This window comes from Cetorhinus maximus, chromosome 16, assembly GCF_964194155.1.
Source record: "Cetorhinus maximus chromosome 16, sCetMax3.hap1.1, whole genome shotgun sequence".
Classification (NCBI taxonomy): domain Eukaryota; kingdom Metazoa; phylum Chordata; class Chondrichthyes; order Lamniformes; family Cetorhinidae; genus Cetorhinus; species Cetorhinus maximus.
The window spans coordinates 22,510,402-22,528,298 of record NC_135894.1 but is presented as its reverse complement, the minus strand read 5'-3'; the positions used below and the strand labels follow the sequence as shown (position 1 = coordinate 22,528,298).

At 41.4% G+C, this 17,897-nt stretch overlaps 1 protein-coding gene across 1 annotated transcript in view; it reads left to right on the top strand.

Annotated features, from left to right (window-relative positions):
* The window catches only part of gtf2f2a (general transcription factor IIF, polypeptide 2a), a 101,522-nt gene extending 99,279 nt beyond the window's left edge, over positions 1-2,243 (top strand). Inside the window, exon 9 of the mRNA XM_078559510.1 lies at positions 1,811-2,243. Within this exon, the coding sequence (XP_078415636.1) occupies positions 1,811-1,930 (120 nt within the window). The 3' untranslated portion in view covers positions 1,931-2,243. The remainder of the gene's footprint in view (positions 1-1,810) is intronic.
* The last annotated feature ends 15,654 nt before the right edge of the window (positions 2,244-17,897 follow it).

The following is a 17,897-nucleotide window of genomic DNA, read 5'->3' as shown; positions in this document are numbered from 1 at the left end:
TGGAAGTAACCCTGAATTAATTTGTTACAGAATCTCATTTACAAGTTAAAAATAAAATGCCTGTTATGTTGTGTACTGTAGTATTCGTAATTTTGGTATGTCCTTGAAAATATGTGCTAGCCTAATTTGTTTTTCATGCCTGGCCATTGTAATGTGAATCACAGCTCAGAAGGAAACCCTTCACTTTATTATGCGATGGCTCTTCAAATAGAGCCATTTACCCAAATCCCATTTCCCTGCCCTCTTCATGTCGTTTATATCATTTCTTGTCAAATACTCATCCAAACATAATCTGATTCGACAGCTAATTGTGGTGATGTGTAATCCTTGGTGTGAAAAATTTTGCAAATTTACCCTTTTCCTGGTGATTATCCTGAGTCTATTTCCTGCTTATTACTAATTTGACAATCAATAGAAATAATCTTTGTTTTCACCCAAAATCTTTCTTCATTTTGATGACCGCCTATTGATCCCTGCTTAACCTGTAGTGAAAATGTCCCAATATTGCAAGCTTTTCTTTATAATTATTAACTGTCATTCCAGATTACATAATCTAGTAAATCTTTGCTGTACCTTTTCGTCAACTCCAGCAAGCTTACTATAATGACCTATCACTATAACCTCCTCAACCCTCACTTCCCTGAATTCTGCATTTCAGTGCCCCACCATTTGAAAGTTTGGCCTTCATCCCCTTGCTATGTAATTCCTCCCTAAGGAATGAGCAATAAATGCTGGCCTACCAGTGACACCCACACCCCATGAAAGAATAAATTTTTAAAAATTAAAATTCTTCTCAGTTCAAGTTTTGGGCTTAATATCTCTTTGGCTTAGCATCCGTTTGTTTGAGTTTTTGATTTGTGAAGAGACTTGGGGTTTTTTTTTGATCTGAAAGATGCTATATAAATGCAAGTTGTTACAATTAAATGCTCAGAACTGCACTCAATGCTGTCAACTGTAGCCCAAGCAATGTATTGTACAAATTAAGCAAAGCATCTTTACTTTTATTTTCAGTGGCCATATATATAAAACTTGGAATCCCACTTTCCTTTTCTGATTGAGCTTGCTTTAAAGATCTGTGAATCTACAGCCCTGATCTCTCTCTCTCTTCCCCACTCTGAAGAATCAACCATTTAGGGTTCACTTTCTGTCATGGTTTCTTTTCCTAAAACGTAGCACATCACATTTCTCTGCATTCAAAAGTAGTGTGACTACTTGTAGGTATACACAATAAGACAGGTATAGTGCATGCTACTGGGGGCAACTTATATTGTAGAAGAGGAGTGGGTTGTGTCAGATCATGAAAACCTGGAAAGTCTGATTATGTGCAAGAAACCAACTATGTGAATATGGGTAGAAGATCTGTACAAATCAATAGTCATCTCCAGATGAATCTTGTTAACATATTTGATTTGACACCAGATGCCTTTATTGAATCAATTATCTGATAGTATTCACTATGAGTAGAATGTAATGTACCTGTAGTTATGCATTTGGTATTTTATACTTCCCCTGTTTACTTCAAACTACAGTTTACCAGATGGAGGTACCTCTTGGTATAATACTGAATCATACAAACTACCAATGTCCTAGATAGCAATCTGTAATCTTAAGTGATTTACCTAATCATAGCCTTGGTGGCAACAAAGGTTTCCCAAATGGTGTGCTGTGTGGTTTCAGTTGGTTTAGTTCCAGTTGCACCACTTTGGGGGAGGTCCCTAAACCTTGACATGTGCCAAGCTGCTAAACTCTTTGAACTTAGATGAGTGGGTACAGAAGTTAATTGTTTTCTGTTTTCCTCCCTTACTCACAGACCTATCTAAAGGAGATTTTGAGAGAGATCGGTATCTACAACGTAAAAGGGACCCACAAGAACACATGGGAGTTAAAGCCGGAGTATCGACATTACCAGAGTGAAGACAAGAGTGAATAGAGTAACAAGGCTGTATATACCGCTAAGTAAACTAGCTATGGGGGGGATTTCAAGTGAGACGTTCCAAGGTATTGTCCTGGCCATCAGTCATTAGGAACTGAGCAAGGCTGTATTTGCTTTATTTATCCATTTCAAAGGCCAGAATATTTTCTATGGCAACCTGTTTTTAAAGTTGAAGGCAAAAACATCCATAACTAGTTTGTTTTTATTTGAAACAAGAAAACGCTTTGTATCTTTCAAGTATTTTGATGTAGAAAGTCGATTACAGTGAGGGCATATTTGTACTGTCAATAAAGTATTGTGTTGAAACAATTATGATGTGTTTTAGTGGGTGGTACTGTTTGGTATGCAAATCTGTTGCTGCTCATTTATTTCACATAAGACAGTAAAACTAACAAAAGATCCCGCTCAGGGATTTTCTCTTTGCTCAAACAATTTCCCTGTGGTTAATTAGGAATTAAACCAATACGTGTTTTAAGTTGCAGAAAATCAGTAAATGTATATACATGGTTTTGGGCACAGTCAGAAAATTCTGAGAATCCCTGAGTCAGACATCTTTACTTGACAGGGATTTCAACACAAGAGTGGGTGTGGACCAAGAGGCATAGCCCTCCTACCTCGGACATCATGGCCTGGGAAACAAGAAAGAGAGACATGACTTGCTACTACCACGTTGTTCTATAACTAACACCACCTTTCAGAACAAACCAAGTAGAAGGCATTGGCACCAGGTGGATCTGATCATTACCAGACATGACTCTCTGATAAGCATTCTCAACATATGCAACTGCCACAGCGCTGACTGTGATACAGATCACTCCCTGGTGTGCGTTAGTGTGAGGATGCAATCCTTGAAGTTTTTAATTCAAAGCAGAAATGCCGTCCTGATATAAACGTCAGCCACACTGCCTACCCAGGTAGAAACAAACAGTTCCGCAACTCGTTTGAACAGGCACTCTTCAGCATTCCCACACACACAACAGGAATAAAATGGAACATACTTCAAGACACCATCTATAGTAACGCACTCTCAACATATGGGAAGCAAGAGTGGAAAAATTCTGATTGGGATTCGAGGCTAGCATCACTATTATGAAAGCCGTACGATCCAACCTCGTTAATTACAAACACAATCCAAGTGAGAAAATTCTGATTGCGCTAAGAACCACTCTAAATAAGACCAACGAATCGCTAGGCAGTGCACCAATGACTACTGGTTACAAATCTGCTAGAATATTCAGATATCCTTTGACACGGAATGTCAGAGGCATGCATGAAAGGATGAAAAAGGTCCCTTGAGCAATAAAAATGGCTCAGTTGAAAACAAAGGCAAGGGAAGTCATCACCGACTTTTGGAGTGATGGGTAGAACATTATCCGGAATTGTACTCTCAAGAGAAGCAGAGCTGGATATTAAACTCACAGTGGAGAAACTTAGCAAAGATATTGATTCGCTTGCCATGGGCAAAGCTCCAGGTGCTGATGCTATACCCCCAAAACTCATCAAGCACAGGAAACTGGCACTACCACTGCATCTGCACAAACCTCTCTGTTTCTGCTGGAGGGAGGGGGCAGTGCCCAGGATATGTATGATGCAAAGTACAGGAAAAAGGCTAACCGCAGCGATTGCAGCAACTATCACAGCATTTCCCTGCTGAGCATCATGGGAAAAGTATTAGCCCATTTTGCCCTTGTCAGACTGCAGATCATTGCAAATCCTGACTGAACACATCTATTCCAAATCCCAGTATGGTTTCAGAACAGGAAAATCTACAATTGACATGATTTTCTCGGTCCGGCAGCTGCAAGAGAAATACTGTGAACAAAGGAGACCATTATATATTGCCATCATCGATTTCACCAAGGCATTCGACCATGTGAGCAGAAATGGTCTATTAAAGCTGCTGGGGAAAATTGGCTGCCCACTGAAGCTGTTCAATGTGATCTCCTCTTTCCACGACAACTTGATGGGTAAGGTGAGCTCTGACGGTCCAACTTTGCTCACCTGAGATCCAAGATCAAAGGTGTGCCAAGTCCTCATCACAGATACTTTGTGCCCAGTCTACTTCAAATTACCCTGGAAAGGTGAAGTATCTCAAAAATTTGAACATGTTAAGCAAACTGTTTCATGCTGCTACTATACAGTGGTAACATGAGTGGTACTTTCCATCAACAGGATGCTGCCTTCAGTCCAAAAAGACTATCTGCCTACCACACAGTTGAGCAATGGCTTATATGAATTTCCGTGCTGGTGTGATATCAGATATGTAGGCAGTATGTCCCAAGGATCAGCTGATTGAATCAAACAGAGTATTATTTTGGTTGTTCATAATAGACAGAGTACAGACTGTACTCAACCAGCCCACGTTTGCAAAACCCATAACAAAATGTTTACTATTAGATGTGATTCCATGACTGGACAGCACTTGCTGAACAATCCTGAGTTTGCTAATATCTACACTAACAACCAATTTAAGATAATTAGTCGAGTTCATAACATGGCTCATTTACATTCTCTAGAAGCAACGAACATTCATATACAGGGACCCCTTCCCTGCAAAAAAAAAAGAATATGTTCAAGCCTTGCGCCTTTGTCAAAAAACGTGGGAGCCTATAGTTCCCCGATGCTTTCTGCCTGGCAATGCCTTGGCCAATCAGAGTAGACTTGCCAACAAATCAGCATCCTTTCTCTTGCAGTATAAATTGTTGTGATCATTTGAAATTTGTCATTCTTGCATTTGTCCTGATGTGTGCAAGACGGAAAGCTTCGGCAACGTCTTTCTTTTCGGCAATATTCAAGATAATTAGTTAATTACCATGCTGGAGTTTACGGATTTACAGTGGGAGAGTGCTAATCCAATGGGAGCAAGATGGATGAGTACTGAAAGCAGTACTTGAGATTACCTAAGAGCATTTAAAAAAGTGAATGATTTAAGAGGCCAGTGGTCAGATATTTGTTACTATATTATCAGTAAAAATATGTCAAGAAGTTTTTTCCACTTTAGTGAATAAAAGTTTTGAGTATGTTCTTATGTCCAGGGGTATTGAATCCCACATCTAGGCTAGTGTATCGTCTTGATTTATGCACTAAAGCAGTTTTTGGAATGAGCAGATGTTATTACAGGAATTTCTGATAGGATAGGTGTGAACGGCAGAATTCAATTGAAACAGCTTGTCAAACAAAGATGGCAATTGATTGGAATAAAATCAAAACATAAAGGAGGGCATTAGTGAATAAATAATAGGTTTGTCAAAATAACCTGTGCCTGTACAAATTCATATAGCTGTCTTCTGTTATCGAAGAATACGTTGGGTTTTTGATTTGTGGAATGTCCACGCATTGTTACAGTAGGTTACATGCAGTAAAATAAAATTATATACAAACAATGTTTGGACCAGCAAGTGACATGTCAACTTAGACGATTATGCAACGAGAAACATTTTCCACACTTTTGCTATTTCTTCATTCTAATTTAAGAACTTGTCAATCACAACACCTAGGAATGTTGTACCCTTCCTTTCGTCAATACCTATCATAATTCCAAATTGGTTTATCAGTTGATCATGCTGTTTTCACCATGGCCTGGCCAGCTTGCAGTTCTTGGGTATCTGAAAGGAGAAAGGCACAAGGTAGGATTGTGGTGAGGGGAGGGTGTGGAGAAGCAAGAGGAACTCACCAACGCTCCTTCACGGCACCTTCCAATCCCAAGACCACTACCATCCAGAAGTACAAGGGAAGCAGGTAGATGGGAACACCACCACCTGGAAGTTCCCCTCCAAGCCACTCACCATCCTAACTTAGAAATATATCACCGTTCATTCACTGTCACTGGGTCAGAATCCTGGAACTCCCTTCCTAACAGCACTGTGGGCTGCAGTGGTTCAAGAAGGCAGCTCACCACCACCTTCTCAAGGGCAATTAGGGATGGGCAATAAATGCTGGCCCAGCCAGCAAAGCCCACATCCCGTGAATGAATTTTTAAAAATCTGCAGCTTGTAAATCAGGATAGTGAAGTGAGGGATAAACAGGACGTGAGGACAAGGATTGTGTATGAGGATACCATCATTTTCATGACTCCACCATCTCCTCTACGAAGCGAGGACATGCAGCTATGCCTCTTCCTCCCTCCCCTCCAGGTTAGGTGGTGCTGCTTCATGTTACGCATCACCTTGTCCAGTGAGGGAGAAGGAAGTGTGTCAGTGAGTGTGGTGCAATATGTTTAGGGGATTATGGCTCTCATGGTTGAATAACTGGCTATAGGCATTGGAAGCTGAGAGACGTGTGTGAGGGTGAGATGAAACTGAGTTGTGATTGATGTATGTGGATAAAGCAGAACTGATGAATTGAGCAGTGTCTTGAGTATTTCAGGTGTAAGGTAATGGTATTTGAAGATGAATTCACTGAACTTGATGATGCATGTGAGATCATGGAACATTTTGCAGCACTCCGGGTCCTTGGGGGCTACGCTGCTGACATTGACTGCAATGGTTGTCTACTCCGGTTGTCTTCCAAGAGTTTGTTTGGAGGGCTTCCTGGCCCCTGTGGATAAAAGGCACCTCTCTTCCTGCCCATCTTCAGCATCAAGGTATCCTTTTTTAAAATTCATTCATGGGATGTGGGCATCCTGGCCAGGCCAGCATATATTCCCCATTCCTATTTGCCCCCTAGTTCAGAGGTTATTTAAGAATCAACAACATTCCTGTGGGTTTGGAGTCACATGTAGGCCAAACCAGATAAGGACAGCAGATTTCCTTCCCTAAAGCACGTTAGTGAACCAGATGGGTTTTTACAACAATCGACAATGGTTTCATGGTCATCATTAGACTTTTAATTCCGGTGCAGCGTCGGAGGTACTTGGAGCATACTTTTTCCCCTGTTGTGCCATTAGTCACCCTTATTTCAGGTCAGGTTTTCTTTTCCCCCCACAGAATCTGCTCCAATCAGACTACACCTCCATTTTAAGAGTGCAGGCTGGCATTAAGTGATGCTAGCCTTGCACAACTTGGGCCCCCTGCTGAGGCATGCAGCCACTCAGCAGCACATTTAGTACTGGGCTGCACACATGTAGGAATGGGTGTGGGTTAATCACATACCACCGTACCTGTTTGGGAGGGCTGTCCAATTTTGCCCCCTAATTGATCATGGTGGTTTCTTAGGAAACAGCTGTTAATAATTACTTGCCTCCTGTTTGGTATGCCCTAAAGCTCTTTGCAGCCAATTGATTGCTTTTGAAGTGCTGTTTTAATGTAAAGATGTGCATTAGCCAATGATTGCATAGCAAGGAACCCTCAAACAGCAATGAGAGAAATGATTTTTTTTATTGAGCAATAAATGTTGGATAGGACACCAGAGGATTTCCCCTTCTCATATTAGTACCACCATCGGATCTTTTACATCCTTCTCCGTAACGAGATGGAACCTCAGTTCAACATCTTGTCCAAAAGACAATGCCTCTGACAGTGCTGCCCTCCCCCAGTAAAGCATTGAATAGTCAACCTAGTTCAGTGCTCTGGAGTGAACTTACAAGCAAATACCAGGAAAAACATGGAAAAATGTTGCTGCTCATGGGGGAGCCCAAGACGCGGGTCATAAATATTACTTTTATTATGAAAAATTTCTTGATCCCTAGAGTGGTGAGAATGTGGAACTTGCTATTGCATGAAGGGGTTGAGGCAGATAGCAGTAGAGGGGGCTTCTGTGGAGCATAAACATCATCCAGTTGGGCCAAATGCTCTGGTTCTGTGGTGTCATTTCTACGTAATTTTATGTAAAACTTTTGACTTAAAGGACACAATATAGCTGGTGAGATATTTTTATACCAGGCATGCTGGAATGTGATGGACAACCTTTACGTGTGTGTCTTTGCAAAGTACCACCCCATCTCTAATTGCCCTTTTCTCAAAGTGTCACCACCCAAATTTGCACCCATATTTTCCAAAACTCCAATTCCATTCAATCAGCTTTCTGCACTTGCCAAACCACTGAAATGGCTCTTATCAAATCACAAATAGCATTCTATGTAACTGCGACAACAGTAAACTATCCCACCTTGCCGTGTCTTCTGCCTTTGACGTAATTGACCACACCATCGTCCTCCAAAGCCTCTCCACTGGTATCCTATCTTTCTGATCACAGTAAGAGTATCACTTGCAATCACTTCTTTTCCCGCTTCTGTACTGTTATTTCTGGTGCCCCCCCCCCCAAAGATCTCCTGGCCCCCTCCAGTTTCTCATCTACGTGCTGCCTCTCAGCAACATCATCTGAAAATACAGGGTTAGTTTTCACTTGCGCCATGACAATGCCCAGCTCTACCTCTCTCGACCCCTCCACAACCACTGAATAGAGGCAGTAGCGCTGTCTGTCTGACAACTGAATGACTAGAAATTTTTGCCTGGCTGAGATTGCTGCTGCTGCACTGGAACAATTCCACACATCATTTCTCCTACCACTGACATTATTGTACACCCATTATCCATCTCGGTCATCGCCCCTCTCGTGACCCCTTAACCCACTTTTTGCACCCCCTTGCCACCACTCTCCTGATCCCTAGCTACTTTGTTTGCTATCAGACTTCTGAGACCTTATTGCCTCAACATGGGAGCCCTCCACCTCGAGATAGGTAGGTAACCTTAATTCAGTTAGTCATTTATGGCACAAAAGGAAACCGTTCAGCCCATTGAATATGCCACTTTTTTTTTTAAGGACAAGCCAGAATTCCTATTCCCTCAACTTTATTTCCTTCAAGTATCCATTCAATTTCCTTTTGAAATCATTGAGTCGTCTCTGCTTCTACCATCTTTGAGTAGGAGCTTCCAGAACATACAAACATAGGAACAGGAGTAGGCCATTTGACTCTGCTTTGCCACTTGTTAAGATCATGGCTGATTTGGTAGTGGTCTCAACTCCACTTTCCTGTCTGGACCCTATAACCCTAGGCTCCCTTGTCTATCAACAATCTGTCTAGCCCAGCCTCCATTGCATTCTGAGGAAGAGAATACCACAGACTAACAAAAAATTTCTCATCTCCATCTTAAAAGGGAGACACCTTATTCTTAAACTGTCTCCTAGTTCTAGTCTCCTACATAAGAGGAAACATCCTCCTGGTATCCACCCTATCAAGTTCCTTCATAATCACGTATGTTTCAATAAGATCACCCCTCATTCTTCTAAACTCCAATGAGTATAGGCCCGACCTGTCCAACCTTTCTTCAAAAAATAACCCCTTCATCCCAGGAAAGAGTCAAATTGCTTGTAACACAATTAAAAATGCTTTTTCAAATAAGGAGACCAAAACTGTACAGAGTACTGCAGATGTGGTCTCACCAAGGCCCCATGCAGATGCAGTAAAACTTCCCTACTTTTATATTTCATTCCCCTTGTAATAAATGCCAATATTCTATTTGCCTTCCTAGTCACTTGCTATACCTGCATACTAACTTTGTGATTCATGTACCAGGACACCCAGATCCCTCTGTCCCATTGAGTTCTGCAATTTCTTTCCATTTAAATAGTATACTGCTTTTCTATTCTTTCTGCCAAAATGGACAAGTTCACATTACACATTATATATTTTCCTACATTATACTTCATCTGCCAAATTTTTGCCCACGTTTATCTATCTATATTCCTTTGTGCTCTTTACCACCTCTTGATAACTTACTTTCCTACCTATCTTGGTCTCATCAGCAAAAGACCCATTTATCCCTACTCTGCTTTCTGTTAGCTAACATTCTTTACTCATGCCAATGTTACCCCTACACCACACGTTATCTTGTATAGTAACCTTTGATGTGACACCTTATTAAATCCCTTTTGCATAATCTAAATACACATCTACAGATTCCCATTTATCCATCTTGCTTGTTACTTCCTCAAAGAACAAATTAGCTGAACACAATTTCCCTTTCACAAAGTTGACTTTGCCTGATCTCATTATGATTTTAAGTATCCTGCTATAACCTCCTTATGGATTCTAGATATTTCCCTATGACAGATATTAAACTAACTGACCTAACATCCTCTCGTTCCCTGCTCTCTCCCCTTGAATAAAGGCGTTATATTTGCTACTTGCCATCTGCTAGAACCCTTCCAGAATCTAAGGAATTTTGGAAGATTATTACCGATGCCTGTACTCTCTACCTGATGATGCATGCTCTCTGGTTCTGGGGACACGTTAGCCTTTGGGTCTAATAGTTTCCCAGCACCTTTTCCCTGGTGATGGTGATTGTTTTAAGTTTCTCCCTTTCACTCCTTGATTTTTAAGTACCTTTGGGAAGTTTTCTAAGTCTTCCACATTGAAGGCAGACACAAAATACCTGTTCAATGCTTCTGCCATTTCCTGGTTTTCCATGATCAATTCCCCAAAATCTCTCTAGAGGACCAACATTCGCTTTAGTTACTTTTCTGCTATTTAAATACTTGTGGAAGCTCTAACCACCTGTTTTTAATAACACCAGTTAGCTTTCTCCCATTTCTCCCCCTATTCTTTTTTAGTCTTTCTTTGCTGGTCCTTAAAATCTGTCCAATCATCTAACCTGCCACTAATCTTCGCAGATTTGTACAGTGTTTCTTTCAATTTGATAGTATCCTTAACTTCCTTATTTAACCAGGGACAAAGCATCCTTCTCAGAGTCTCTTTCTTGCTGGGATAAATCTTTGCTGAGAGTTATATTAAAAACCCTCAGTCTGCCACTACATTTCTACTATTCTACCTTTTAATCTAGTCTCCCAGTTTACTTTAGCTAGCTCTGCCTTCATAACCTTATAATTAACTTATAGGTTTAAAACACTAGTCTTAGACCCACACTTCTCCCCTTCAAACTGAATGTGGAATTGTATCACATTATGATCACTGTCACCTAGAGGCTCCTTTACTATGAGGTTATTGATTAATCCTGTCTCATTGCACATTACCAGCTCTAAAATAGCCTGCTCCCTTGTCTCTAGAAAGTGCTGCTCTAAGAAACTGTCCTGAATATACTATGAACTTATTTTTCAGGCTACCTTTGCCAATCTGATTCACCCAACTTACATGTAGATTAAAGTCACCCATTATTATTGCAGTACCTTTCTTACACACCCCATTTTTTCCTGTATACTCTGTCCTACAGTGTAAATACTGTTAGGAGGCCTATAAAGTATTCCCATATGTGATCTTTTACCTTCGTTATTTCTTATCTCTACCCAAACTGATTCTACATGTTGCTCTTTTGAGCTCAGGTCATCTCTCTACCAATGTCCTTAATCAACAGAGCTTACCCACCAGCTTTTCCTAGCTTCCTGCCTTTTCAAACTCTCAAATATCCTTAATATTCAGGTACCAGCCTTGGTCACCTTGCAACCATGTCTCTGAAATGGCTGTCAGGTCATACATATTTATATCTGTGCTAACAATTCATCTATTTTAAATGCCATGCGCAGATATAAAGCCTTAACTGTCTATTTACCAGTTTTGCAACCTCTGGCCATATCTGCTGGTGCATCCTTAAGTTTGTACTCCCTGTCCCTTCCTGCCACTCTGGTTATCTTTACCAAATTGCTTCCCTGCTCCAATAACTCATTGTTTCCCTTTGATTTACCTTATCTCCTTCCCCCCCGCCTCCCCCTCCCTTTTGATTTAAAGACCTTTCTACCATTCTAGTTACATGACTCACCAAATATTGGTCTCAGCACAGTTCAAATGAAGACCGTCCCAATAGTACAGCTTCCTCTTTACCCAGTACGGATGCCAATGCCCTATGAATCAAAGCCCAATTTCTCCCACACCAATCTTTAAGCTATGCATTCATCTAATCTTATTTACCCAATGCCAATTTTCTGGTGCTCAGGTAATTATCCAAAGATTACCTTTGAGGTTATGATTTTTAATTTAGCCCCTAGCCACTAATACTCCTTCTACAGAACCTCCTTCCTTGTCCTATGTTGTTGGTAGCCACGTGGACCACAACTGGATCCTCCTCCACCCCGAGCAAATTGCCTGAACCCTAGCACCAGGCACACAACACAGCTGTCTGGACTTGTTCTCAGCTGCAGAAAACTATTTCCTACTACCACTGCATTCCTATTTACTGCCCCCACTTGGCCTCCTGTGCTACAGTGCCATTGTCAGTTTGCTCATCCACCTTACAGGCCCTGCTCCCATCCCTACAAGTTGCAAGAACCTTGAACCTGTTGGACAATTGCAAGGGCTGAAGCTCCTCCACTTCTACCTTCTCGATCTCCATACCTGCGTCACTCGCAGTCACACCCTCATGTCCTTAACTACTGACCAAATCAGATCTGATCCTAAGGAGTGTGACTGCCTCCTGAAACAGCGTCCAGATAACTTTCTCCCTCCCTGATGCAGTGTAGTGTCCCTAGCTCGGCCTGCAGCTCATTAACTCTGAGCCGAAGCTCCTTGAGCCACAGACACTTGCTACATATGTGGTTGTCTTGGATCATGTTAGTGTTCACCAGCTCAGACAATCTGCAGCCACAGCACATCACCTGCCCTAGCATCCTTAGTGTTAATTGATAAACCCTACCATTACTAAGCTATCCTACCAGTAGTAAACCTTACTACCACTAATAAAACCTTACAATTACTAATAAATTACCAGAGTTTTGGGAAGATAGAAAAGAAAAATACTCTCCAATCAATCACTACCTGTTCCTGTGTGATATCACATTTGGCTTTTTCTCAGTCCACTCTGGAGCCATGTATTGGCTTCGCTGTTTTTAAACTGAAGTCACTCTCCTCTCACTCCTTTGAACCCCAAACCCACTTTCCTGTCACACCTTTAAACTCTAATTACCACTTTGCTGTGTAAAAAAAGTTCTTCCTCACACCCCCTCTGCATCTCTTGCCCAAAACCTTACATTTGTGTTCCTAGTCTTTGTACTATCAGCTAATGGGAATAGTTTTTCTTCATCTATCTTATCCAAACCTGTCATAATCTGGTACACCTCTATCAAAATCTGGTCTCAAACATCCTTGCTCCTAGGAGAACCCCAGTTTTTTCAACCTAACCTTGTAACTAAAATCCCTAGAACCATCACAACCTTCATAATATGTGACGACCAGAACCAGACGCAATACTCCATATAAAGTTTGGTTAGGCCACAACTAAAGGATCAGCACAACTACCCTGCTTTTGTACTCAAATACTTCTATTTAAGAAGCAAGATCTCATATGCTTTGCTAACCACTCTCTCAATGTTGTACCACGTTTACAGATCTATGCACATTCACCCCAGCACCCTCGGTTCTTGCACAATTTAGAACTGTGCCATTGAGGCGGCATTGCTGTAATGTAATTTTTTTTAAAAACACTGATGTGCCAACCTTATATACAGTAAATTATAATTTGGAATGAAATTTGAAAGGTGGGGAAACAAATGCAGTAACTTTCAAGAGGGAACTTGATTAAATACTAGAAAAGGAAACATTTGCAAGATGATGGGGAAAGAGAAGTGGGACTAATTGGCTAGCTCTCAAAATATAGGCACATGTACAATGGCTCCATGAACATTTAAATCTTTCCAAAGTTGGTCAATTCCCTTGCACCAAGTTATTGGCACTGAAGGAGAAACCCTTTAAGGAACTGCCTTCCCCCAGCCAATTTTAGTACGTCATTGCATCCCCAGGGACTGAGCTTGGTCCTTCTGGTCCAGTGTATACCCACTTGTGACATCAGCCAGTGCAATTTTCCAAGGGACTGAACCGTTTTGTTTTTAGTGAGGATAGCAATCTATCCAGTCAGATGATTAGTACTTTAAAGTTAGCAATGTTATTGCCATATTTGACAGAGGAATTTCAACCTTCCAATCGCCACACCACATACAAGGTAATTGAGACATCATTGGGCTCATCCACAGACTATAACTGGTTGGCAAGTGGTGAACTTGATTTCAACATTGCTGCTGTACATAAGACTTTGAAAGGTCTGATAATACCAAATGCAACCTTGTTGCACCATGTGTTACTGTAATGGTATAAATATCTGGCATGGAATTTATTTGAGAAATGGATGCTGGCAGGTGCATTGCCCATTTAACAGGAAAGCTAAAGCAGTCACTAGTATCTAGTAATGGCATTTTATTGGGCTGTATAACTAGTTTTTCCTGGAGGTTTGATGGTTGTGTGTGTGTTTGAATGATTATCAGAGATTTGTAGTTATATAGCACATTAAGACTTTTTGAATTGATTTACATCCAATAAGTGTAGTCACTGCTCTAATGTAGGAAGTAGGGTACAGATGGTTTCAATATTTAGCCTTCTACTTAATGCCTATTAATATCACTTGCTAAGGATTACTAAAGCAGTGTCCTTAAAGGTTTAGATCACAGATGCAAAACTCTGACTAAGCAGTCCCCCACACAGCAAGTGATGAATATGATACTGTCTTTACACGTACATTTCTCCAACTCTTTTGATCTGGCACTTGGAATTTACATGCACTCCTCCATCTTAATGGCAGAATGAGAACACATTGTTAGAACTGCATGTTTTACTGTGCAAACAACTTATTCAACTTTGTGGCATCTGGTAGCGTAACTCAATTTTAACCATATGCTGAATGAATAGTTGTTCCACCCTGCTTATCTCAATTTTGAAATTCTCTCTGCCACCCTTTATGTAAAATTAAAATTCTCACCAAGATACCTTCACTGTTTTCCTCCATCAGCCTCTACACCAAACAAGTTCTTATCCTCTTGACTTCAATCTCCATCTCAATTCATGTTCTCTCCCGAGTTCACAGCCGCCTTATTCTCCCTTGTGACTCTCCATGTAAACTCACCAACCCATGTTCGCCTCCCTCTTGACCTTGCCATCTCGTGCTCTTGCAAATCCCATTGTATCATTACAGATATGGCCACCTCTGATCATTTCATAAAACAACTTCTTTGCATCACTCACCATCCACATGCTGCCTTCCAGACCCCAACCATACGTCATTTCTGCCCCTAGAAAAATACTATACCCCAGTTCAATTACAGCTGCACTTTCAGAATCCCAACTGTCCATAGCCTCAACCTTTCATACCCTTGTGCCGGTGAAATAATCTCTCTCACTCTGGCTGTTCCTCCAGTATGTTTCCTCAAGTGCAAGGGATGCGGCTCCGAGGGGATCTGGTAGTCAAATGGTTTAGCCATCCGTCGCCAGATCTGACTGGACCACATAGCACCATCAGGTCCTGCTCTCGTCTGCCAAAATTGATCATCACGGGATCATCCTGGAATGCAGTTAACTCCCAAGCTTTTCTCTACTACAAAGTCTTAAATCCCTTTCCCCTCCATCCTAACCAACTAAAAGTGTGAGAGGAACTCAAGAAATTCTTTGGCACTAAGATAGAGACCATCCAATCAGCTGCCCCTGCCATGTCCCTACTTTCCATTAGCCTACCTGACCAAACTCCTGTAATGCGCCCCTCAGCTAGCCCTGAACTTGCATCTTTCTCCAAGTTTCTCTCTCATCTCCCCTCATGCCCTCCTTAAGCAGATCATACCCATGAGACCCACCCCTCCTGTTTCCCCGATCCCATTTCCCACTAAACTGCTGACCACCCACCTTCCCTCCTGGTCTCCACATTAGCTGATATTGTAAATGGTTCTCGCTTCAGGTGTTGTTCCTCTCTTTCAATCACCCTTCTCAAAAACCCTTAACCTCAGTCCTTGCAAACTACCATCATTCCAACTTCTTTTTAGTCTCCAATGTCCTTCAATGTGCCGTCACCTCCCAAAACTGTTCCAATCATTGGAGGGTTTCAAAATGGAGTTCTAGCAATCCGCCCTGCCACAGTACCAAAGCAGCTTTTATCAAATTCTCAAATGACATCTTGTGACTGAAATAGATCATCTTTCCCTCCTCGACCTGTCTGCAACCTTTGACACAATTGATCGCACCATCTTCCAACAGCTGTTGCCCAATTAGATCAGGCTGCTTTTACCTAGGTTCCATTCTTAACTAATCGTAGCCAGAGAATTACCTGCAATGGCTTGTGTTCCACACAGCCCTAGTATTTCCCAATGATCAATCCTTGATCCCCTATTTCTCATCTACATGCTGCACATTCAGCAACATCGCCCAAACATAGTTTGTTCCCCTCTTGACTTCTTCACTGTTGCTAAATTATCAGATCACTTATCCAACATCCTGGAAGAGCAGATTTCACCTACAGGTTGGGCATCCAACAGAAACCATGCTAGATTTCAAATTTTCCTGGACTTTGGACCCTGGGTTGGTTGGGGTCAAGGTGGAACGGAGGAACTAAACCTGCGTGCCACTGTAAGCAAAACTGGATATCCAAAACTAGTTCGCAGTGGTGTACCAAACTAACTGTCCCACCATTTGGACAATAAATCAGAATTTCATTTAATATTCCACTTTCAAATTTTCATTTAACTGAATATCTGAAAATGGAATATTTTCAAAATTGTCTGGTTTTTCAGTCAGCCAGATTTTGGTTGTCCAATCTGTATTAAATATTGAAAAAACTGAAGCCATTGTTTTTGTCCCTACCCCAAACATTTCCCAGTTACCAACTCCCCCCCCCCCCTCACCCTAGCAATAGCAAATTCACAACCTTGGTGTCACATCTGATGCCAAGATGAACTTCCAATCACATATTCGAGGCATCACTATGGCTGCCTAATTCAACTCCTGTATCACCTGTTCAGTCTCAGCTCATCTGCTGTTGAAACCCTCAATTGTGCTTTCACTAGACTTGACTGTTCCAACACACTCCTAGGTGGTCTCCCCCATTATGTAGCCTTTAAATTTTGCCATCCAAAGCTCTGCTGCCGGTGTCTTAACTTACTAAGTCCAGTTCACCTATTTGCCCTGTGCTTCCTGACCTACATTGACTCCCAGTCAAGCAACGTCTTATCCCATCCACGGCCTCTTTCCCTATTGCTAATCTCCTCCACCCCACAGCCCCATGCTTTTGTCATCTGATCTAATATGTGGCCATGTCATGTTTAATAATGCTCCTATGAAGCACCTTGGGCCATTTTGTTAACAAAGACAATATATTTTTGGACAAGTCATATTGGATTCAAAACACTAACACTCAACAGATGCTGCCAGACCTGAGTTTTACCAGCATTTCTGATTTTTATCTCAGATTTCCAGCATCTGCAGTATTTTGTTTTCATTATATGAATATGTCTTGTTGATTTCAAATCTACACACTTCTTATTGAGAATTCATGGAAGCATTTGTGGGCTAACAGGAAAACACCATGTTTTTACACCATAATATATACTATGATTTGGCTAAGGCAAGGTGGATTAGTGGGCTGCTGCATTATGTATGATGGGGGTGAAAGGAGGCCCCAAATGCTAGAAAGCTAATTTCTACAACAAAAACAGCTGGAAAAACTCAGCAGGTCTGCGGAGAGGAACACAGTTAACGTTTCGAGTCCGTATGACTCTTCATCAGAACTAAAGAAATATACAAATGTGGTGAAATATAAGCTGCTAGAGGGGGTGGGACAGGTAGAGCTGGATAGAGGGCCAGTGATAGGTGGAGGCAAAGAAGAGGTTGCCAAAGATGTCGTAGACAAAAGGACAAAGGGGTGTTGACGGTGGTGATATTACCTAATTTCTGATCTCCCCTCTGGACTTTCAAAACTGCAAACCTGTCAAGTAGGTGTTCCCTTAAGCAAAGGCAGGCTCTTAGGAAATAGGTGAAAAAGGCTATTCTATAGAAATTTAGAATCTGACAAATTACCATATTTATTGAATTCAATTTGGCAGCATGCCTTGGTGAAGTCTGAACTCCATATTTATGGAAGATGGGGACTAGTCAGCCCATCATATCCATGCTGTCCAAAAAGCTATACAGCCTAATCCTACTTTCCAGCTCTTGGTTTGTACCATAATTCAATCGCATATCCAAGTGCTTACAAAACAGAGGGTTTCTGCCACTACGATCTTTTCAGGCAATGATTTCCTGACACCCCCATGACCCTTAGTGAAATAAATC